A 24,572-nucleotide genomic window follows, 5' to 3' on the forward strand; every position below is an offset into this window, starting at 1 on the left:
TGCTAGTGTACAGCGTTCACCACAGTTAAGACTTGATCAATGTGAGTTGCTCTCACTGTCTGCAAGGCAATTTTTCTTACAAGAAGTCACTTCCAGAAGAATCTGTTCTTTGTGATTTGCTGTGCTTTCAGCAGAATGATGAAAAATACACGTGGGAAAAACCACCTGAAATCATCCAGCCAGTTCCATTGGGCTGAGGAAGGATTAATTACAGTGTACCATAATGGAAGTATGTCTTTATAAGACAGTTTAGAAATCACTAATAATGGAAAATCTAGCATGTCCTCCATGTCCTCACACAGTTCATGACAATACTTCTTGGAGCAGTTACAAACTGTTTCCTAACCTAACCTGTTTTCTTACCTAGGACTGTCTGGATGTTATTTTTTTTCTCCCGTTCAGCAAGGATTTACAAGTATTTACACATATTTGAAACTGTTACATTTCTTATACATATCTTTTTTTTTTTTTTTTTTTTTTTTTTTTTTTTTTTTTTTTTTTTAAACAGAGAAAACATTCTCACTTCTTTAATCTATCCCCTTAAGACAAACTCTACAAACCTCTTGAAACATTCTTCTGTTTTGGGGTCTTTCAAACCAGTCCACACTTGTCACATGATGCAGAAGCTGAACTGGGATGAAGTATCCCAGCAAAGAAGAATGAAAGGATTACTTTCTGTGATATTTTGAGTCTTATCCTTCCACATTCTAGTGCAATTTGCAAAATAACTAATAATAACAGCAAATAACAACTAAAATAATAATTAATCTCTACTCCATCATCCAAATTTTGAATAAAAATATCAAATAGCACCTGATATAGAAGAGAACTTAATGCCATCCTTTCTAATTCCTGCTTCCAGCTTGATAATGAATAATTAATATCTACTCTTGAGAACTAATTGTCCTAAAGCTTTTTATTCACATAGTAACTTTAATATAGCAGTTATCAATTTAGCTGTGAGAAAACCTTGGGAAATTTTGGTACTGTTTTACTGTGGTTGAAATGCATGACATAATTTTTTTCTGCTCCTTTTGGAAGGTCTATTTCTTTCTAACACAGGGAGAATATACTGATTTAACACAATTTGTTCCTGAAAAATATATATATTGGATGTCAGTCATGTCTTTGATATCTTGTGGGTACTTACATGCACATTTTCACTGAGAGACACTCTGCAGACTAGTCAAAACAGAAAAAAAGTAAAAATGTTTCAAGGAAAGAAGTTCTCTGTCTCTGTTTTTCATCAGTTATTAGAAAACTCGTATTTTGCCTCAGACCAGCCTCCCACTGGGCTTAAGATTGGAAGTGATCTAATTTTTAATTCTCCTATAGGGAATTCCTTGAGAGAACTACAGAAAATTGCCTCCTACCACTTTATTTAAAGAAAAACATATACAATCATTCAAATTTTAGCCATTAACTTCCTGAACAAAATAGTACTCTTTAAAAGTCATTGAAAGGTTTGCAATGATAGCAGAATTCAACCAAATATTTTTATTAAACTATTTATGTGTAAGCCCCCCAATATATATAAATGTAGACATCAATGAAACACAAAAGATGACCTTAGTCCAATTTCAGTATTTGTACAAACATTATTAATATTAAAGGAAAGATTTCTTACAGTGTAAAACCAAAACTTGACGATGGGAGCATTGTAGAACTCATAAATCTTTCTTCCAATGGGGATCATTCTGTGTCGGCTTTGAACTTCCTCATCCTCTTTCTTTCTTGAGGACTCTCCATTCCCCCGTCCCAGCATTGCCTACAAGAAAAGATATATTTGTGTTTCTTTCTTTGTGAAAGAAATATTACACTATTTTTTGAAATGTCAATAGGAAACTGTTCTTGATCTCTAGACAAAACCAGGTGATCATAGGTAGGCATAAAATGCTTTGCTTTCAAATTATCTTTTTTGCAGGAAGGCTTCTGTTTGATACTTTGAAAATGGAAAACTATAGCTTTAGCCTCCACCCTCAGCTTGAGAGTGGAACTCCTGACTAGTGAAGAAAAAAAAGATGTGGAGAATATTTCTCATTTTTGCTATATGGACAGAAACACTTTTACCCCACAACAGCTTTTTGTGGCATACTTCTATACAATAAACAGATGCAGACAGAAAACAGGTAAATTTTGGTTTTAAATGAGAAGTTCATAAGGCTGAGAGGGAACAATGGGGGAAAAGATGAGTTTGTAGTCACTAAACTAGAAGCAAAGATGACAGTGGCACCTTTTAATTTAATCACTGGACCTGTCTCAGGCCATGATCCCACAACGAAGCTTACACGGATGTAAGAGGACTCACTAGTAAAGCTCACTGCAGCAGGACGGCCTTGAATTGAAATACCCACGTATACTATTGTAGCTTCTTCCATAGTGAAGTCCAGACTGCTCAAGCCTTTGCTAGGCTTGGTCTCATGGTTGCATTTCCGACCCACTGAGAAGTTACACTGAGCTCAAGAAACATAAGAAATCCTCAGCTATGACTGCAAACCTAACAGTCAAACCAGGTAATATTTCATTTGTTTACCCTTAGTTTTAATTATCAGCTGCCGAGAAGTGGAAGGACTAAACTGTAATCACCGAATTTAGTGTTTAAAAGGAGTTCCTTTGTATTTGAGGTGTAATGTGATCTGTTAAATGTTCATTCTGAAGCAATTATTTAGTGAGCTAAGACTGGATTTTAGCTCATTGTGCCCTTTGCAAGCTTTTACTATTTAGTTTGTGGATGCACCTCTGGAATGCAGCACCCTGCACATGAAACATTTGCAAGAATTGACACAAATCTAAGTAGGTAGGGACTGCATGACGGTACATTTGTTTCAATGCCTCTATAATGTTTTTCTACAAGTAGATGAAGGCATCCTTATGCTTTCATGTTAACAGAAGCAAACTTTCACCAACAGTGAAGATAATATTGTCCTCATCTGCAACTTAAATGGTGGAAAACTAAGGGAACAATTAGATGTCAGACATATGGTCTTTCCATGAAAGGGTCTTTCTTGTCTCTGTATCTGTGCTCTCTGATTCAACAGGATGCACAGCACATCCTTAACTAATTGGTTTCATGTGAGGTATCTGATTAGGCTCTAGAGCCCTGCAGGAACTGATGATGCGCTTCTCACATACTTAAAAGTAAGAATCACAATCTAATTTTTCCTTCCTTTTTTCCAGCCTCATATGGAGATATTCATGGGTCTTTTTTCCGTGAAGTAGTAATTTGTGATGATAAAATTTTCAGTCAGTGTAGATATTTGTAACATTAGGACTGTGCTTGGTCCCATGCGGCTCCTTCTCTTTAATTTCATTTATGCAGTTAGTTTTTCCTCTAGTATTATTACTTTCCTTGTGGACTTTTATATTCTTGAATCTGACAACACACAGATGTTGCTGTGCACATTTTCTATAAAATACAACAAAGATTCAGGACAGAAGTATACTGCACTGCAACTAACCTGCTGAGACTGTCTCAAAAACTAAAGCCTGATTTGACCAAGCCAACGTATTTCCTTTATCTTTAATGACTGAAGATTTTAAACTTAATTTCCATAAACACAGATAAAACATTACCTATTAAAAATTTAAATGTACCCCCTGTTGGCTCTCACAGAGCACATAAAACACTATGGAACTCCATCAATACTTTTATAAAAAAGGAAAAAGACAAACTGGCTGTTAAGCAGAGGAGAAGGGTTTTTACGGTTGTGAGACTTACTGAATATAACTACAGTAGCAGAACCTCAAGAGAAGATATCATTATGTGAACTCCACAAAATCAAAGTGATCCTTTGATCCATATCATTGATTGGGGTTTTTTGGGGGGGGTAAAAAAATTGAATACGATCTGAATGCTTTGGGAACACTATAGCCCAAGAAGGTGTTATTTTGTTTGCTTCTCTCTACATACTGATGTTCTTCGGGGAAAACTGCCATCTAGAGCTACAGAGTTTTCTATATCTTTTCCCAAGGCTTTGTCTCTGCTGTCCTCTGGTGCTCAGGAATTTTGCAGCAGAGTGAAAATGAATGCTGCCTGCTTTATCTAATGAGCAATGCCATGCTTTAGTGAAAGGGATTATTTTGCAGAGTTCCAATCCTTCACTATTTTACAAATTTACAAATTTTTAGACAGACTTAATCCCAATTAAATCATTGACTTGTGGACATTTTTATGATAATGCTATTTCAATATCTGGATTTATGCTTTAGTTTATGAGTTCTGATTTCCTGTTTGCTACTGCTTTCTTCTCGACAACAATGCCATAATTGTATCTCATTAGAATTATTTTGGAATTAATTCTATCATATGATACTACCATCTCCCCTCCCCCATACTACAGATGGGGAATTTCTCTGAGATGGCTAGGGATTAGGTTTGACCTGATGTTCCTGACTGTTAATCATACCTCAGTACTAGCAAAGTGAAAAGCTTCCCCATTAGAAACATTCAGAAAAAACCCTAAGTAACTGTGTTAACAGAATAATTGCAGTGCCAAATGTGAGCAAATGTTTTCCTTGGAGTGGGATGCAGTAGGGTGGGAACAACACACACTGCTGTGTGTGGGTGGCATCTCTTTCTCTAATACATGATTTTGTCCATGATTCACCATGAGTCATGCAAGGTAAGCCTGACAGCAGCTCAACCTCATTGTGAAGTACAGTACAAATGCAGCATTTTAGCCTGAAGGGATTGATGTTTGCATAGTTTTTACAGGGAGGTTTTATTAATCTGGGTTTTTTGTTATTGCTGTTGTTGGGCCAGATTTTGTTTTGTGTAATTGAGGACTGTTTGCCGATAATGAACTATCAGGGAAGAGTTTTGTGTTGCACATTTTTGAATTAATATATGTTAACAATCCTACACTATGTTTATGTGTTCTATAATTAAATAATAGGAATTTCAGTCTTTCTGGAATGAATACAAGCTCTTCCAATTTCATCCTGAGTGAAATCTCCATGCTATATAGAGATTAATCCCAGTTCACAGAGAACTGGTGTGGAAATTACACATAGCTGTGTAGAGATACCTGGCTCAGCACACTCTGCTGGATTCTACACTGTGTGTGAAAGTGCTGCCCCCATGGTAGTAGTTCTAGGACTACTGTTCTCTGCCCTGAAACACTGGTAGAAACATGTTTTAATGTAATTCATTTACAGATGCGTAAAATGAGTTTTTGCATGTGCTTGGTCGTTACAGAGGAACAGGACTATAGTGTCAGGAGCTCAGTCATTCTGGCTGCTGAGCAGGGCAAAGAACACAGACTGTGCCAGGGCACATGTGTGGTGGTGGTGGTATGAAGGGTTTCCAAACTCCCTGGAGGAAGAAAGAACCTCTTCCCATGGAGAGGGTCAGCACTTCTGTCACCACTACAGTGTCTCCCAATTCTGTTTTCCAGAAGAGCTGAAGGGGTGCCTTGCTGCTGGCATGTGAGATGCTGTGAGACTCATCTCCCACTGGAAGTGTGAGTTGCGCCAGAGGCACTAGGACATGGATCTTCAGACTTTTCTGTGTTAAGAACTGTATTTTTACTGATATGATTAATATTTGATTATTTCTTGCCATTGAGAAAAGGCTAAGCACACAGATGAATTTATATGATTCCAGAGGCCAACAGAAGTAGCTTTGCTGCTGCTGAAAACTTCTCAGATTAACTCAGTGATGCTCTTGGAACTCCAGACCTCCTATTCATTGTGGAAAATCAGAATAGAATGAACCGAACAACAACAGAAACATCTGTTAAAGGACTTTGATGAGTTATCATGTGTTCTGAAATAAAACAATTTACTGGGGAGCTCTATTATCCAAACAATAAGGCAACGAACAGGGTTAAGGATGCTCCTAGTTATGGCTTCTAGAACAAGGGTTATTCTGGGAGGAAAGCAGACTTCTGGGGTTTCTGACTGACGTGAATTTCAGCAGTTAAGGCCTTGATTGGGACACTGTACAAATTGAAAATATCCCTCACCTTTAGACTTTAATGCCCTTCTACTCCTCTGTGTTTAATATTCAGGATTGATGACTATCTGCTCAGTAGGTAAAATGTGGTAAATTTCTTGGTGCTGAGGAGCACTGATGAGAGCAGTATTCAAATGTGGTTTTGGGAGTAGCTGCTATAAGCCTGTTTCTTAGCATCTAGGTGTTAAAGAAATGTGAGCTTATCACTCTCATGTATCTGTTATAAAGTTAAAAGAGGGCATGAAAAAGTAGTTTACAGTGAATAAACACACCTTCATAGTATATCCATATGTTCAGTTACCCACCAGACCCTTTAAGAGGAGCATAAAGCAAATACATACTTGCATGCAGATGCACCCATGTGGAGACTTAACTTCACTGTTGCTGTAGTCTGCTGATCACATTTTTCTATGTAAATGAGGTGTAAAACAGGGAAAAGATCACTGGGGCCCTGTACCTCATGCACTCTGCATAAATGCAGTACAGAAGGAGAAACCGACTCCTTGGCCTGTCTTTAGTCACCTGGGTTTAGCAGTGCAAGACACACAGGAAATCAATGAACAGACCCTGCCTAGATGAGACCTCTTTATCTTAATTTTGGCAGAGAGAATATGGAGAATATGGGTGTGACATGATGAACACAGAGACTTGAGAAGTATTCATTTGGAATGATTAGAAAGAAAATCAGGAACACTATTTCAATTATATATTATTTGCCAGAAAAGGAACTTTGAGATAAAAATGCTTTTTTTAACATCACTTTTGTTTGTTAGTCTTTATGCTGAGCAAAACTCAGGTTAGGTGAGTGACTGATCTATTGATTCAAAGTTAAGCAATGGATTAAACATTTATGATCTCCCAGCAAAATAAATTATTAATCTTATTGAAGTATTTATAAGGTATCCTTAATGTATTAAAGGATACCATAGCTAAGGGAACTTAGCACATGGCACAAAGGCACTTTCCAACACATCTTTCAGGCATCATTTGACTGGTAGAAAAGAAACCTGACCTTTATGCCAGGCCATTTGACTAAGGCTGGGGCAACATGAAACTTCAGTCTGAAGTATTTTTTTATATTTAAAATATGTCAGGTGACTAAATGTAACTGCCTGTGGCATCTAAACATAGACATGCAAAGAAAGATCTCTGCTACCAATTCACCTCTCCCCACCACTGAGGGGCACCTGAGTGAAACAGCTTTGTTAGAAGTTCTACAGTATGGTATAGACTATATGCAGAAATACTAAGTGAGTAGTGCTGTACCAAAGATATTGTTTCTAAACTTGCTGGACTCCATAGGAAGAAATATTATTTTATAGAAGAGGTTTCAAGTGCCTGAAGCATCACTATTAGAGTGATACACTGAATTTGAAGGAATAAAGGGAAGAGTCATTGACAGAACAGAGCAATAGGACTGCCAGCACATGTAAGGGAGAAGGGGGGGAACATCTAATGTTCGTCTGGAATAGCAGACCCGCTGCACACATCACTCACAGGAGTCAGAAGGGAAAAAGGAAACAGTATTGAAGACAAGAAACTAGGAGCTGGGATAACTACAGTGAGATGGAAAACACGTCTTCCCCAAATCTCTCCCCATTGCCAGTAAAAGGCAGCTTGCAAAGTGCTTTGATTTGAATAGGCACTTCATAACGGGATCAGAAGCCAAGGGTTAGTAAATAGCAATCAGTAGCTAATGAGCAGAGAATGCCCCATTGCTGCTATTTTGGCTTCTGGTCCTTCCCAACAGCCAGGTTCTTGCCTGCAAACGGGTCCTGTAGGTGGGTCTTGTGGGCTGCTCCTTCGGCTTGCCTGCATATTGGGTCCTGTAGGCAGGTCCTTCTGCCTGCCTGCAGTCGGGGTCCTGTGGGCAGCTCCCGCTGTTTGCCTGTGGGAAACAGTCTGGGTTTTTTTGTTTTTGTTTTTTTTTTTTGTTTGTTTGTTTGTTTTTTAACTAAACCAGGCAATTCCCTTTTATATCTATGCCTCTATCCTGACCAACTGGAGCTGAGTTTTTAGCCTTTCAAAGACACCACAACCAAACCCAAACAAATCCAAACCAAACTAGACTAAGGCAGATGTAACAGACTGTACGATAACTGCTCAAACTAAAAGTGTGAGAACAGGAGGTAAACGAATTGTGTAGTTTATAGAACTTTAGATGCCTGATTCTTTGTGGTCTAAATTATTCCTCAAAGGTTGTGTTACTAATACTGATAAGTCACTCTACACAATTCTGTTGAGTTGTAGAAGTGGAGCTGTCTAGCTGCTTGCTAATGTCTTCAGTGGATTAAAAACTGGATGTGTATTTATGTGAAATGCAATGACCACAAATACAAAAATAATCTTAGAGTAAGTTTTCATAATTTTTCTGGCCTGTTTGCACACTTGCTTACTCTGTAGCAATCTTCTAGTTGACTTCTCTAGTGAAGTCAACTAAAAGAAAAAAAAAAATCTGGCTTCCATGAATCTTTTGGCATTTCCAACCAAAGATGAGCCCTTTTCCACCAGAGAGGTCATCTTTCATGACTGAGTGCTTCTAAAATCTAATTCACTTAGTTCAGACAATGTGGCATCATATTGTGTCAATACAGGATATTACAGCACAGCATCACCATGCACTCCTGTAGCATGGAGTCAAAATGAAGACAACTTGTGCGGCTTGAGCCCCATGGAGGAGAGGGGAGTGTGAAGAGTGGTATCCTATCATGTACTACATTTAGCCAGGTGGTCTGCAATGCCTGCAGAGGTAGGAAAAACAAACTGACAGCATTGAGGCTAATGATTTATCGTGAGAACTTACAGTGAGTTCCATGTCTTCCTCATCTTTTTCTTTCACTGGTTTCTCTGGTTCCTCTGGATCTTTTTCTTGAAGATGGATCTCGTTGGCCTGGGTCATGTAGGGCATATCATCTTTGTTCTTGAACTCCAAACTGAGGATTGAAGGAGGAAGTAGAATTCCTAGAATTACCTAAAGCAATAATAATGACAACAGTAATCATCACAGAAAACAGATTGTGGTCATAATGGTTACTTAACATCAAATGGAACAACTCCCTCAGGAGATTTAGGAAAAGAAAGATACATGTGCATGTGAGTTTCTATGACAATAAAGTATTTGTCACTGGGGATAATGTTACCAGGGTACTGAATCAAAGCATGTAACTTCTACAATGTTGCTGTGAATGCTCTTGAAAGTTTCATCTGTTTGCGCACCACCAGATGCGTAGTGCTACATACTAGAATATGTTTACAAAATATTTACAAGAGTAGGTGGGACCATGTGGGTATACAGACCTGCAAATATCTGTATTATTCATAACACAAAACATCAGTATAAATGACACATACACAGAGTATTTATTTCTACAGAGAGGGTTAATAGCTCTTTGTGTCCATGCTTAATGTACACTGGTAGTCAGAGAAGTGTAACCATGTGTGAACCTGAGGCCATAAGGCAAAGCCAGAAAAGCAAATGCTGATGTGCATAGATATGCAGTCTCCTTAGATTTTGTTTAAGTAACCGAAGAGCTGTGTAGTGGTCATATTAATACAGGTTCTTTCTTTTCTGCTTTCCCTCTCTTAGTTGCAGGAGTTTAGAAACCACTAAAATTACCTTGTTGGGATATATAAGTAATGAACAACACTTGGGTTAAACACAGGTACAACTAAACAGATATCAAAGTAATAGATGGCAAAGTCTGTATCCACAAGCAGAATAACTCTTCCTGGTCATGCTGCAACTTGATGGAGAATGATTTTCTTATAAATATCCCCCTGAATGAGTGTGAAACCAGAAAGTTAACTTTTCGTCAGGTTAGTGAGGGTGCTTGTGCTCATCATATCATCAGAACAGCCTATGTGCTATTGAAACCAAAGTACACAGTAAGGAGCAGTTACTGTAAGCAAATGCTGTACCCCATCTTGAAAAAGCTTCCTGTGCTCACAAAACAGTGGGTCCAGGGAAAAGGGGTTACAGGCAGACCTGGCTTCACAGAAAGACTATTATTAGGAGCAGGCAGGATTAACAGCTGCCCCTAACCCTTCCATTGGTGCCATACATCCCCAGCAAGAACTTAAAGAATTATTTTCAATGTTCCTACCATTTGTCGGTTTCAAATGGAAAAAACTGTTCGTGGGAAAAAAACCATTACTCACGCTTGCAAATTTATTTCTTTGTCATGCTGCCTCATGTAGCTTGTAGCCTGCCTTAGCTTTAAACAAGTTCTGCTAATGAGCTTCAATGAAATAAGATACAGACTAGAAACTGAATAAAGGATCCTTGTGAAGCCCAGTGTTAGAAGAAGCTGAAAGTAAACAGAGGCTGTTACCTCCAGTTATGCATTATGAAAAAAAGGTCTATTTTAGGGCTTAAAAAATGCATGCTGAAAAGTGGAAAGCATGTAGTAGGAAATCAGTTGCTGCACTGCCCCCCATATACCTAGACTGAATATCTGCAAAGAGTGAACAAAGCAGCTGTACCTCTGAAGGATAATAGGCCTTGATGTCAGGAAATAGGAAGCAGGAATGTCTCCAAATGTGAGAATGTTTTCTATTTGTAGCAGAACAACATGTATGCACAGGTCCTGCATAGGAATGCTATCAGCCACTTGTTCTCATTCACCACTGTCACTAGATTAAGAGCCAGTCTAGAAGCAATACTGCATGTACTCCTAAGCATTCTTGCCATTACTGAACATCCTTTCACATGGCAACACAGCTGAGTAATTACCAAGTTTCACACAGACAATTAGTACAGGAGAGAGAATCCCTTCACTGAAATATTTCTTGGTGAAATATTAAATATAATATAATAAATATTAAATATAATATTAAATATAAATATATTCCTCTCGAGGAAGAGGCATCCTCGATATGTTCTAACTGGTGACTATTTTGGTGAAACATGCCATGGACTCAAATTCATCTCAGAACCCACTGTGCACTGCTAGCAGTTTTGTCAACTGTAGAAGTAAAGCTTTAACAGCTTTGAAAACTGATTTGTCCTTTAGACCCTCTAAAGGAGTCCCTTCAGATGCCATCAGGAAGATTTGCAAGGGTTTGCAAGGAAAGTTGTGCTGCCTACTTGGCCTGTTCTGAGGAAAGTTATCAGATCAGCACCTTTTCCTAATAGTCAATTCACTTACCCTTCCTTTTCCTTTATTTATCTTTAAAACTCTTGATTAACTCCTCAAGTATACAGGCAGGGTGACACACTAACCTCTTAGCTCAATTCTTATTCTGACAAATGATGCCAGAGGGGACTTTAAGAAAGGGAATGAAAAAAATCTAAGCTGTGTGCTTTGAATTTAGGCTTATGATAAGCCCTAGCTGAAAGACTGAACAAGCAAGAATATACTCTGCTTAATGTCACTGCAAATAAACATCTGAAATACAGTTACTTTGGACAGTTATTACTGATTTGCTGTGAACTCTGTCACCATCTATTAGAATTTTCTGAATGTTAATTTTATTTTAAAACAGGAACGACCTTTAGGCCAGAGTTTTTTCGCATGCGGAGACGACCCATCCACATGTCAGTGAGCAGCATCTGGCTGCAGGTGTGAGCAATGAAGTCCCTGTGCTTGGCTGCCACTGCAAGCTGCAGGCACGTGGCGTTGCTCCAGTTCTTCAGCTCGTAGGTCAGCAGTTTCATTGCCAGCTGCTCATCCTGCTTGTATGACTGGTCCAGCAGCTCAACCGCCAACTGGCCAAAGTCCCTGAAACAGAGGGACATCAGCTCAGCACACACAGTCCTGTGCTCAAAACACCTCTCTGCAACTGCCAGCCTCTGCAAGAGGCACTCCACCTTCTGTCATACAAATCGTGATGTTGACTCTACATGGAATCCCACATTTTCAAATGTGAGTGGCTAATGTCAGGCACATAAATAAGTGCCCCAACTTAGCAGTGATGAGCACCCACACCTACCAGCTGTCTGCTCCCACCTCCTTGCCCACCTCCCCGACATTTTCTAACTGAAATCCTCTGGTTATCTGCAGCTTAAGGGACTGCTTCTCTGCTGTGTGCCTACAGCCTCATGGTCAAGCCTCCTGGAAGAAGGATTGGCCAATATCCTTTCTAAAATTTTAACATCAGGAAAGAGTCTTATGGAATCTAGCATTTTGCCTTGCTCATCTAAGCATGATCTCTTGGTTAATTAATACTTCTGCCTCAATACTATGCTCACAAGGATTTCAATAACTGTTCTGCTGGGTATGTACTGAGCATCATGACAAAGCACAGAGAAATGTTGCAGCCTGACTCTTGAGGCCCCAGGGAGAACACAAACAATATAGATATTTCACTGTCTTCTTGATATGTTCTCATTTCAGAAGTTATATTGCCAACAACTTAGTTGCACTGGCAGACAGATTGTTTAAAAGCCATTTATGTTCTCTCTAAAGGGATTGTATTTCCCATACAACTTAGAAATGAAAGCAAGGTACACATAAGAAAATTTTAGGCAGGTTCAGAAATACCTCTTCTCTCTCTCTTTTTTTTTTTTTTTTTTTTTTTTTTTTTTCCCTCCCTCCCTGAAGAAAGTGTACATGAAAGGAAATTCACCTGGAATTATGGTTCAGCTCCTGGGATATGTCATCCACCATGTCATTTTCTGACGCTTCATGGGCCATGGCTTTGCAGAGTTTGCAGGCCACCAGTGCTTTAGCCATAGCCTCTTCCCCATGTTGCCAAAAGAAGAGGGCCATCTTCTGACGTTTCATCAGCACAGCCCACACCATCAGCTCATGGAATGGAAAAGGAAAGTGATTGATCTCAGGGTCATCCATATCAATATCAACTTCTTCTTCTTTTTTCTTTGTTGGTTTTCTCCCTCGTCGCAAAGGGACATCATCCTGTGGGAATTACAGAAAAATTATTTTCATCATTGAAGGAAATGAATCAATTCACACAACTCATTTAAATCAATACTTAAGATGTCCAACAGGTTTTATGCATGCCAGCCTATTCATCATTTTTTGGACAAAATATTTAACATAGGTAAACAATAGAAAAGGTATTGGTGCATGCACTGCAATTAAGAAGACAGCAAACATGGAAACAGAGCCTTGGACTGTCACTCTGAATTGCTCTCTCCCCCTAATAACAGAAAGTACAATCACACAATATCCAGAACCATTTTGGAAAAGCCACCATTAAAATAAAATTAAGACCTCACTGCAAATGTAACATCTGCTGTAATGCATATGCCTCTTTCCACCTCCAGAAAGTACATATCCAGGGAATTTTCTGATCTGCTGAAGACTCCTTTTATCTTATTCATGTTTCCTCCCTTTATCTCCTTAACAAAGGTAGCAACCTCCCTTCTTTACTCTTATTCTGTGTGTTTATTCCTTCCTTCTCCATCCCTTTGTTGTTTCTATCGCCTTTAGTTTCTTTCCCATTTTAGCCTTTTGCTTTTATCAGATGAGCTGACCTATTCTGTCCTGTGTCTATGGATGGAAAAATGAAAGTGGTTGTATAAAATAAACAAACATGAAAATACTACTATCCCTTGAAGCATCAAGGTAGCCAAAAGTGCAAATAAAACTGAGATGACTTTGGCCTGTATAAAGATTTCTGCATCATTCTCTGTAAGTATTTCATTTCTCTGAACATGTTTTTTGGTTAGATGCTATCTGACTGAAATTCTGCTTGCCCTGCCAGACTAAAACATTTTGTTTCATTCTTATTAAACAAAACCCCCAGAAGATCCATAGTTAGGGAAGAGACCTGTTTTTCCTTAGCTATCTCCTGGACTTTTATTAAGAATGTTTTTTAATCTGCCCCTTGTGTAAAAAAGTTATCTGGATGAAAAATACTATTCATCTTTTCATGACAGTGAATTTAAACATTATTTGGATATAGTTTATATTTGTCTAAGAAGGAAAAGATATTAAGATTCATCACAAATTTTTCCTTCTTGTCAGACATTAAGATTTGCCTACCTCCATTCCCAACAGCTTCAGGGCTTTTGGCTGTACAAAAAAAAAAGTTAGAAAATAGTGATGAATAGAAAATAGTGATGATCACAGAATAATGATGAAAAACTACAGCTATTTGTGTATACATATATAGATATGTAGACATGAATGTAGAGTGACATAGAATATACAATAAAATACAGATAATATATACATAATGTAATGTAATGTAGTGTAATGTCATAGTATATATATACACATATATACCAATCAAATAATTACATATATGCAGTTATTTCAAACTTGAGTTTGACACTATTTCACCAAAACTACAAGAGAAAACATATTTGAGTTCAGGTAGAAATTACAACTGGTAAGGGCTGTTCTAGCAAGATAGCAAAGGGACCACTGATAAGGCAAGAATGGATTTCTCTGGAGTACCTCAGTGTTTTGGCCACTGCTCTGCAACACTTTTAGTGACTGTTGTGGAGCTGCTCTGTGTGTTGGTTCAGTATCAGTGAAATAACTGCTCAAATGCTTTTCTCAGTGGAGTGACCATGGGAAGGAAGACTCTCCCACCAGCTACAATCACTGTCTTTCCTTTCAAATATAAAGAATCATAAGGAAAAGAATAAAGAAACAAACCCATTTTAGGTAGTTGTCTGTAAGCATTTCACAGACCTGTTGCTATTGATAGCCACTTATTAATACTTTTAGTGCTGTGTATTACTAAAATCTGAAATGTAAGACAAAATTAGAAAAGAACGGACTACAAATCTAACTACAAATCTAAGGGAGTAGCTGAACAAACTCCTGTTCATGCTGGATTGGTCCAAGGGCAATATGGATGACAATAAACAGCTTTCGTGTTTTAGAAAGACCTCACTTTGTATTCGGAGTGGCATACCTTATCAAACATGGAACCCACAAAAATACTTAACAGTGGTATTGCCATGAACCCAATTACTACTGAAGCCACATCCGAAAAATAAGTTTTGACTTATGGGTTTCTTTGGCCTGAAACCTTCAGATCACTATCAGGAGATGAGTCATGAGATAGGAAATGCATCTAACAATGCAGAAGTTTTCAAATCTAACTCTGGAGTTAGAATTATGGTATTATTGATGCAGGTCAAAAGACTTGTCTTTTAATAGCTGTGAATACTCATAATTAAAAGTTTTAGAATCAGAGTAGACTGTTTTATGTGCTGGTTTCAGCAGGGCAGCAGAACATAATAATTTTTTCATTTAATTAATCAAAACCGTAGCTTGTATCAGTGTCTAGCTTGTGGTGCACTATGGTGAGATTACTGCAATACACACAATAGAAACGAATCTGTAGAATGAACAGCATTGTGCACTGGACCCCACCAGTCTGGAACCACAGAAGAAGCTATGGTAATCTCTGCCAGTTGGTACAGTCATGAGGATGGCAAATAAGTTATTTCTTACCCTCTTGGGCCCAAACAAGTTGTGGTACAGTGTTCTGAACCTCTTCCGGGTGTAATTGCAGCGGTACGCTCCTCCCATCAGGTACTCTATCACCAATCCAATATCAATCAGACTGATCCGATAATCAGGAGGTAAGTTTCCCTGCAATGAAACCAAGGATGGTGGGAGAAGAAGTCCTTATTACTGACATTGCTAAATGTACTTTAAAATGATGTTAGAATAAAATAAATTAAATAGATAAAAACAGGAATGTATTATTATGCTGGCTAATTAATTCACCTTAAAATAGATCCAACCGAAACCTGGATATTCTCGCTTGGAAAGAAGACATAAGTTAAATAAGAAGGTGAAGAACTTGTTGGAAGTAACAGAAGATAACATCAGTACACAGTACCATATTCTTCAGCTGGGGAAACAAGGAACATGACTGTGGAAAAAAAAGCATGAGGATCGATACACTTGAAAAATAAGCCACAGCTGCTGGAATCAGTTCTTCAAGATAGCACATTTCCTGCACCAGCTCTCACCCACAACTCATCCTGGCATCTCACATCTCTGCTGGCATCTCTTGGGACTGCCTCATCTGAACTGTCAGGCATGGTAAAGTGACATCACACAAAATCTTTTGTTTACATGGGACCTGTTCCTTCCCATCCTCCAGTGTTTTCCCTCCCATGTTCCAGGAAAAGAAGGGCAGGAGGTAAGATTGGTGTTACAACTCTAGAGGACTTACACAGCAAATGAGCTATCACTATTACTAGTTGCTAGGGGCAAGGAGAGTCTTTCACCATTCAGTCTTGGAGTTATGTTCAGAGAATACACACCCTTGCTTACACATCAAAAATGAGGAAAGCATCTGTATGTACAAAAGCTGCAATAAACAAAATATCTGTGGCTAATTATTTTGGGTTTGTTTATGAAGCAAACTACAGGCCTAGTAATTTTTCTACATATTCCCTACCTGAGTTCCTTACATATTCTACTAAAAGCCCCTTTAAACACATTATCTAGTTATGCCATTTCCAGCAGAGCCATGGGGATTATCTCACAAGAACTGAGTTTGTGGCAAGGGTCATTAGCAGGATCCTGGAAACGATGCCTTCATACTTCTCCTTCCATTTATTTTCCTTTCTTATCCTCTATTAGATATTTTTATATAACTACATCTAAATAGATGTGTATGTGTAAGAGTATGTCACATGTGTATATATATATGTACATGTATATCTCTATGATATCTTCAACATGTACCTTTTAACTTGAAAGGAAAAAGAACAGCAAATATGTCCACATCTTACCATCCTTTTTATGGGAACTCCCTTGCACACATCTTCCTTCTCTTTACTTTCAAACCTGAGAATGGTATCACTAAGGTTATGAGTTCTCCAGTACTTCTGGGTTGCAAAACTATGAAGAAAGATTTCAGTAACAGATTGTCTCTCACTGCATATGAATTTGCTCTGAGTTAATGGGGCATTTCTATTCCCCAGCTGCAGTAACCCCAGTGGGATATCTTGTGTCCTGAATTATTTCAGGCTGGGCTGCACTCACAGATGTGCCAGTCAGGTCTCTCAGGGGTCTCTGGCAAAGCAGGAACGAGACCCCAGTGTGGGCACAACAGCTCTTCTGTTCCCTCCAGTGGAACTACACAAGATAAACTCTCATCCCTTTACAGGAGGAAAGGACTAATGGGAAGGGAATGAACCCAAACAGAAGTTTGCTTCCTTCTCTAACTCACTGCTTCTGAGTTGACTGAATGACAACAAGCATTCAATAAGCATTCCCTACTAGAAAAGAAGGCATGATTCAGCAAATTGTGAATAGATCACCTGGCTCTAGAGACCTCACTAAGAAACCCTTCAGATTTACAGAACCCTCTCTGTTCTGTATGTCACTATGCAAAAGATATGACTACAAAATAAAGGTGGAAAGAGGGACAAATTACTCTTCTGTGTACTGTGAATAGTAGCCATGAAAAAAATGAGCATTACTCTCATAAAAAATTATCTCATATATTCAGTATTGCAGAAGGACCAGAAATTAGCTTCAAAACTCTTAGCTTCAAAATTTTTCAGTGCACTGTAATAAATCTAATGTTCTATAATGATATACAGTACAGATTACAGTGAACCTGTAGCTCTTTTTATGTGTTCATTAGAAGAAGGTTAGTAATTCACACTGAGCAATTTTATGACTATCACGTCTTGCTGGAAATATCTGCATGTCTGGAGATATCTGCCTGTCTTCTATGGAGATGTGCTTATTAGATTAGAGCAGAGAAATACTAATGGAGAGCAGATGACAACTGGGTCTGTAGAAGAGAAAAAATGGATGCAAAAATCCTCCTTCCTTTTCTATTTCATCCATTAATTGCTTCTTTCCTGCCCTGCCGCCATGTTACAAGCAGCATGCTGAAAAGGCTGAGCAGAAAGAGAGGGAGGTTGTGCTCTCATAGTGTACATGCCCAGCAGTCAGCTGGCACCCAAACAGACAGAAAATCAAGCAAATTTAGTGGAAAAAATTGAGCTGTAAATTGAGCAAATTTAGCTGGAAAAAAATTTTAAGTAATGTCCTCTAGCATATCATTTTGCAACCTTCCTAATCTTGTCTAATTTGATGGGTGGGGGAATTACTATGGTTTGCAGGAAATGTGTAATAGCTCAGATAATTTGGACATATAACATTTATACCAAACGATTTAAAGAAAAATAATGTAAAAAATTAAATAAAAATAACCAAAAAATTAAATTAAAAATTAATTTTTGCTAGGTTTGTTTGGTTGATTTTCCCTCAAAATGTTCTTCCTTCTCCAGAATGTGTAAAATGATAATTCTACTAGAACAACAATGAAAGTATTAGCAGAAATAGGAGTTGCAGCTCCAAGGGAGGGTTGCAGTTAAACAGACTCCTTCTATCTTAAGGTCTTCACTCAAACTGAATGCTTTAATATTACTAAGTGGGAAAAAACATTTGAGCAGTTAAGATAGACATCAGGGTGCCACATGTGTCACATGTGTTACAAAGTATGAGTTTCTTGATAGAGTTCTGATTTCTAAATTTTCATAAAAGATTTAGATAAAAAACTTCCAGTAAAATAACTTTGCATCTAAACCTCCCAGATAATAATGAAACACTTCACTACAGAAAAGTCCCAAATCCGCAGCAAAAATACACATTTCATGAACATTACTTTTCCAATGTGTGAAGCCTTAGTAAAGAAAACTGGACCATCGTTTTGAGAGTAGTTACACATGTGCCAGAGCATTTGCTCTGTCAGCAGACAGCTTGAACCACCCTGGCAGTGCTAAGAATGCTTATAAACAAAGCACAGTGTTGCAAGTGGGACAGAACTGCTCCAAGAATTTGGATGAACTAATTCTAGTTCAGCCTAGGCGGTCAAAAATGACTGAGGAGGAAGTTTTATTTTGAGGTAAGATATTTGTCCTGGTTAATAATCAACAATCCTTTTAATGCTGAGACAAACTCTTCAGCATTAATGCACTATTCTTCTCCTGAAGAAATTTCAGGTTTAAACTGTAGCCAGTCAGTTGTAGTACTTTTTCACTTCAAGTGCATTTTTGTGTCACCATGTATCAAGCCTCTGAGTTTGCATGCTGAGGAAAAAATAATACTGTCAAAATTTTATATATTGCTAGCTCGTTCTTTGGAAATGCAGACGTACAGTAGCAGTCCAAAAAAACTCCATCTTTGGAAATGTAAATAACCCTGAAGTGGAATTGAGATCTGTTAATTATATACAATGTTTTGAATAAATGAAAAAAAAAATCCATCTGTTAATTTCTACTGATCTTCACCAACTAGTTGAGGCAGGGAAGGAATTACAATTTTTTTAAAATTTGTAGAGGACAACCTCCACTTGTAGAAAGGGTGTCCAGCACAGCCACTGTCTGACTCTTTCTGCTTAGCCTGGGTACATTGTGTATGGTCTACAGAAGAAAGCCAAACTTAAATGTGAAATTCTGGACCCTTGACAGGAGATGTCAAAATGGCCATGAGGCAAAAATGCAGGCAGGTTGGTCCTGCTATGTAGCTATGGACCTAGGAGGACTGAAAGGTGATCTAAGGCAGAGTCATTATGACATAATTTGTCTTGTTAACACATGCAAAAATTATGCACATTTTCATTACTATAAATTCTTTAGGATTGTGTCTCCAGGCCTTTACAATGTGCTGCCTAGGCTTTCAGCCTTCAGAGCAGTATTTGAAAATCCAAAGGGAAAATACATTGTTGTATTATATGTTTGTGTGCACGTGTGTGTGTATGTGTATCTGTAGGCTGCCATTAATGGAATCTGATAATGTGACCTCTGTTGTTCTAATTATTTGCTTTATTAAGCAGGCAAGATTGTCTTTCAAACAAAACAAAACAAGACAAGACAAGACAAAACAAAACAAAACAACACCCTCCTACTGTTTTATACAGCTACATAGTACACTATTAGTAAATTACTGCTGTGATTTTTAAACATCCATTTTCTATCTGAGAATCCACAATGATCAAGATGCAAATAATTTTTTTAGCATACACCCTATTAAATAGTGCAGGTTGTGAACTTGAGATGTTCATGTAAATGCACAGTGTTTTTCATATCAGTTAGGTATTGTTTCAAGATAATAAATACTTCTGCATCTATAGTCTGTGATGCTGTAATTAAATCCAAGAGATAAGGTGCTTGGCTTCAAAATATACATGAACTCAAGAAACTAGCATCAGCAGTGTGTCTTTCATGCATGACAGGCCATCTAACTGTCAAATGGTGATGTGTCCATTAAGAAGTTTTTTTCCAAGGAGGTATTTCCATTTAAACTGCTGTCAGATCTGCTGACTGATTTATGGCTTGGTTAACTGGTGAGGGATCTGCTCAGTTGGCAGGGCTATTGGGAGCTGTCACTTCTCCTTGTGAACTCTGGCTGCTCCTCATCACTGACAAAATGAGAAATACAGCCCCAGAGGTCCAGTTTTTTTTCAGGAAGGTGCTAAAAAGTCACACCAGGCTGTCTGTTTTCAAATCCCTCACCTACACTCATAAGATCGATTCAGTATAGTTGGAATCACTGAAGATTTTAGATATCAACAGAGGAAAGAAAGATAAATCTGTGGAAAGATAACCATCACCTAAGAGTTAGAAGCCACTGTGGAACAAATAATGTCATCAAATATAGTGTAAGTTTATTTAATGCCTATCCATCTATATCCATGAATATAGATAATCTTTGACTACTTTGATGCCTTTTCTTTCAAGAGTTTCTTTAAGAATACATGTTTAATTAGAGTCTCAGAAAAAAGAGATTACTCAAATATAATTTGCTGTGTCTTTGAAGAAGGAATGGAAAAGTGATTCTGGGGGAGAGAATGCATTTGAAAAGGTATGTACTTTGAAGTAGAAGACATTATGCTTCTTTCAAATTCTTATAGGCAAATAAATCACTGCATATTGAGTAAAAAAAAGTTCTGGAAACTTGGGCTTCAAAAGCAGTATCCATTCTGAATAGATTCTACATTCACTCTGCACAATCCAATGGGATTTGTGCAAAGATTCTTTTTGTAGGCATTTCACACTTTTCAATGGTCACTTAGTACACATATTGGACAATGATGATGCCATTTAACACACTAACCAAAGAATACCACCAGAACCTTCCTAAACATGCTACTGTTTATTCTGTAGAATTACTTAATACAAAGTAATTTTAAGTAATAATAATAAGTAATTATTTAATTACTTAAATAAAAATATGACGCATTACTACTCTCCTCTCTTAGGTGACTTCAATTCTGTTCAGCTGTCACTGATGGAGGAAATCACTAAAATCTGCGCTCTTAGAAAAAATGCCCTCTCCTTTTTCAATTTTCTATCTAGTCCCACGTACAGAAATATCCTTCCTCAAGTACATAACCCTTGAGGTCTGACTTACATAATGTGCAAGTTTGTAATCTGCAAATGCTGTGGGAGAATATTCAAGCTGATGAGGTCATTTGCAGAATCAATCTCCTTTCTTGAGCCGTATATTTAAAGGATAAGGGATTTTTATTCATTGCAGCTGCTGTAGCTCTTTTAATCCTGAGCACATTGGTAAAGGTATTTGCTATGTCCTTCCTGCCACTGTACTTTTCAGTATTTCTGTTCAGTTCTTCTAATGGATTTTTATAATTCAAGATTCTTGAAATTAACATGATAAGGGGCAGGGGAAAGTTGCACTACTCTTTTAAATTTTTGCTGGGGAAGATGGCTACAAAGTACCACACAATACAGAATGAGGAACTGTTTCAACAAGCCAGGATAGAGAACAAGGGTAACAGCTATTTTACAGGCTTGGAAGTAAACCAGCAGCACAGAAAGTAGCTTTGACAACAGTTGCAGGTATAGAAAAACACAAGTAACAGCATAAATCCACACAGTATGTAAGAGCCCACAATTATGGCAGCAGATGAACTATTACTCAAGCATCTAAAACCACAGAGAAAGCAAGCCAAATAACTTGCTAATTGTGCTTTGTATGCAAAAAGTTCATATTTGGAGCACACAAACAGGACTTTCTGTACTGGCAGGAAGAAGAAGGCTCTGACTGAAAGCTCATGCAAAACAAAGATTGTATCTAGCTACATAAAAACCCAATAGCATTATTTCAACCTACCGTCTATTGGACTCTTACCTTTTTCACGTCCCTGACTAGATGATGCAGAGTGTTGGATGGTCCATGCCTCTGCAAAAGACAAATGAAGAAGAGCAGAACAGTTTGCACAAAATACAAATGTTGAGAAAGCTGTCTCACCTTGGTATTTTAGAAATAAGGCATCTGAGGGCACTTCAATTGTACAGTATTACAAATTAACACACCCCCCCCCCAACAATCACAAGAGTGTTTTTTCACGTGTTTTCCTCTTTTGTAGAAAACTCTTCCCTAAGAAAACCCTATAAACTGCCACATTGGATGAAAACTGTGAAGTCCTGTGTATCAGGTTCAGCTCCTGGTTTAGAAAACCCAGCACAACATGCACAACCTCTGGGGAAGACTGGAAGTAAGACCATCTGGAAGCTGCTTTAGTCTAATCTTTCCTGCACTCAGGACTTCCACTTCCACCGCTGGTGGCTCAGAGACACTCTGAGCTGGCATTGCATTGAGGCTGTCTCACCTGAAAGCCACTGCCTGTGAATGCATATGCATGTGAATGTAGAAATGCATAGTCTGTGAATTTGTCCAATCTTCTTTTGACTCCAGATGTAATTGTAAAAATGTTCTGCAGAGCAGTCCTGCAATTTTGATTATACTACTACTACTACTACTACTATGAATACTACTACTACCTACTACTATTACTACTACTTTTATTATATCTTTATTTTCTGCTTTGCTTTTGATTGTTGCTGATATTTTAAGAGACTTCTACGAGAAGTCTTCTTGGTTGTAGCTGATGATGGATGAAATGACTACATGTGTAGAATAGATATTTCTGTATATGCATCGTATATGCACTTCCCAGTGCTTAATTTTTTGTAACCCCATCTCTCAGCATGCTGAGACTTACCTGTGATTCTTATATGCTCCTTCAGATTTTCTAAATTACCTGCAAATATTATTGTCTCTTCTGTAGGTACCATTTTTCAGATCTTACATAAGCAAGCTGAACAGCTGTGGTCTCAGGACAGGGTCTTCCATGACCCTGGTCATAATGTCCTTCTGTGGTAAAAATGGATCATGTACTCCTTCTCCCTGTCTTCTAACATTCAAGCAGTTTTTAAACCAAAAGCATCCCTGATCTTCTAAGCCATGGCAACTACATTTCTTTAATAACCTTTGAAATTCTAAAACACTGTCAAACAGTTTTGGAAAAGGAGGGAAAACAAACAAACAAACAAACAAACAAAAGGGAAAGAAAAAAAGGGACCAAATGCAACATTCATATTCTCCTGCATGGTGACTACAGAAATGGTGATAGATTTCTAGGGCTTAACATTTTCCTACAGAAGCTTGGTAAACTCTCAGTTGACATAAAATTGATTCTCTTGTCTAGATTTATATACTTCATTCTATTTTTACAAATTTGCCATGGCAGAGGTAAAGTTCACTGGTCTGTACCTTCACATGTCACTCCTAGGCCTCATGCTGAAATATGGTATTTTTTAACTGGCCTTGTGATACAGTATAATTGGTAGTTTAGGTATTTCAGAGGCTGGGTCTTCTGGAACTTGTGCATGAAAAAAATGTATGCTGATTTCCATAGCAATAAATTTGTTTAAAAAGCCCTTCTTTTAGCTGTAGAACTGGACTTCTGTCAAACTTATTCCCTGTGTAAACTGGCCTTGGTACAGGAACTACAATGCTTATGCCTGTTACAAGAAAGCTCATTAGCATTCTGTTTGTCAATAGGCAAAGTGTAAGCTGACCAATGATCAGATGGGAGTTTGTCTCTAGGGTGGCATATATATATATACCACATACACACACACACACACACACATATACCTGTTCCTCTATATTTTGCCCAGATTTAAAAAATCCTTTTCACATTTGATATTTTGCAAGACTGACTTCTCTCACCATCAGTGTGAAGCACCTCCAGATAACAGCCTGGTGAGGCAGCTTATGACAACAAAGGCTTTGAAAAATACTGGCAGAAAAAAAACCTTTTTGAAAAGAAAATCCCTATCACAGCCCTTCTGCAACACACAAAAGTGGGAATTCTAAGAAACTGACTGCGCTTTAAGATTTTTTTTCGTAACACATAAGACTGAACTTTCTGAACTGCTACCTAAGTAGGTAATAATGTTGTGAATGTTGGAATGTGTTTTGCATTTGAGAATTTGGAAGCAGACTTAACTTGTGCAGTTTTACGTTGATTTTAATAGCAAGGATTAAAAACTTGCAAACAAGTTTTTGAAAGTCAAAGGTCTAATTTCTGGAACTCAGTGGGGGCATGGGGAAGTCCTTCACTGTAACAGAGACTGATTAAGAGTTGGAAGTTTTTTCTGAAACCATATTGTCAGAAGTCATACAACACCACTGTATGGGTCCTAACTTGCCAGTTACTGTCTTCCAGTCAGTGATATCTAAGGTTTGTCATACTGGAATTGCAATGGCAAGAAATTAGCTGGCACTGTGTGAGGCTTATTTCACATCTTACAAAATCCATACAGCAGATCATGTAGGCAAGGCACAGCATGTTACATTATACAAGAGACAAACAAGAGAGACAATATATACTAACAAAAAATTTC

At 38.0% G+C, this 24,572-nt stretch overlaps 1 protein-coding gene across 1 annotated transcript in view; it reads right to left on the reverse strand.

Moving 5' to 3' along the window:
* Nucleotides 1-24,572, reverse strand: part of TRPM3 (transient receptor potential cation channel subfamily M member 3) — a 265,094-nt gene that overhangs the window by 32,752 nt on the left and 207,770 nt on the right. The window contains exons 12-18 of the mRNA XM_066340019.1: nucleotides 22,009-22,059; nucleotides 15,334-15,474; nucleotides 13,906-13,935; nucleotides 12,524-12,813; nucleotides 11,448-11,676; nucleotides 8,760-8,927; nucleotides 1,628-1,768 (exon numbers count right to left, since the gene is read on the reverse strand). Of these exons, the coding sequence (XP_066196116.1) occupies nucleotides 1,628-1,768; nucleotides 8,760-8,927; nucleotides 11,448-11,676; nucleotides 12,524-12,813; nucleotides 13,906-13,935; nucleotides 15,334-15,474; nucleotides 22,009-22,059 (1,050 nt within the window). The remainder of the gene's footprint in view (nucleotides 1-1,627; nucleotides 1,769-8,759; nucleotides 8,928-11,447; nucleotides 11,677-12,523; nucleotides 12,814-13,905; nucleotides 13,936-15,333; nucleotides 15,475-22,008; nucleotides 22,060-24,572) is intronic.

This window comes from Sylvia atricapilla, chromosome Z (genome assembly GCF_009819655.1).
Source record: "Sylvia atricapilla isolate bSylAtr1 chromosome Z, bSylAtr1.pri, whole genome shotgun sequence".
NCBI classification, from domain to species: domain Eukaryota; kingdom Metazoa; phylum Chordata; class Aves; order Passeriformes; family Sylviidae; genus Sylvia; species Sylvia atricapilla.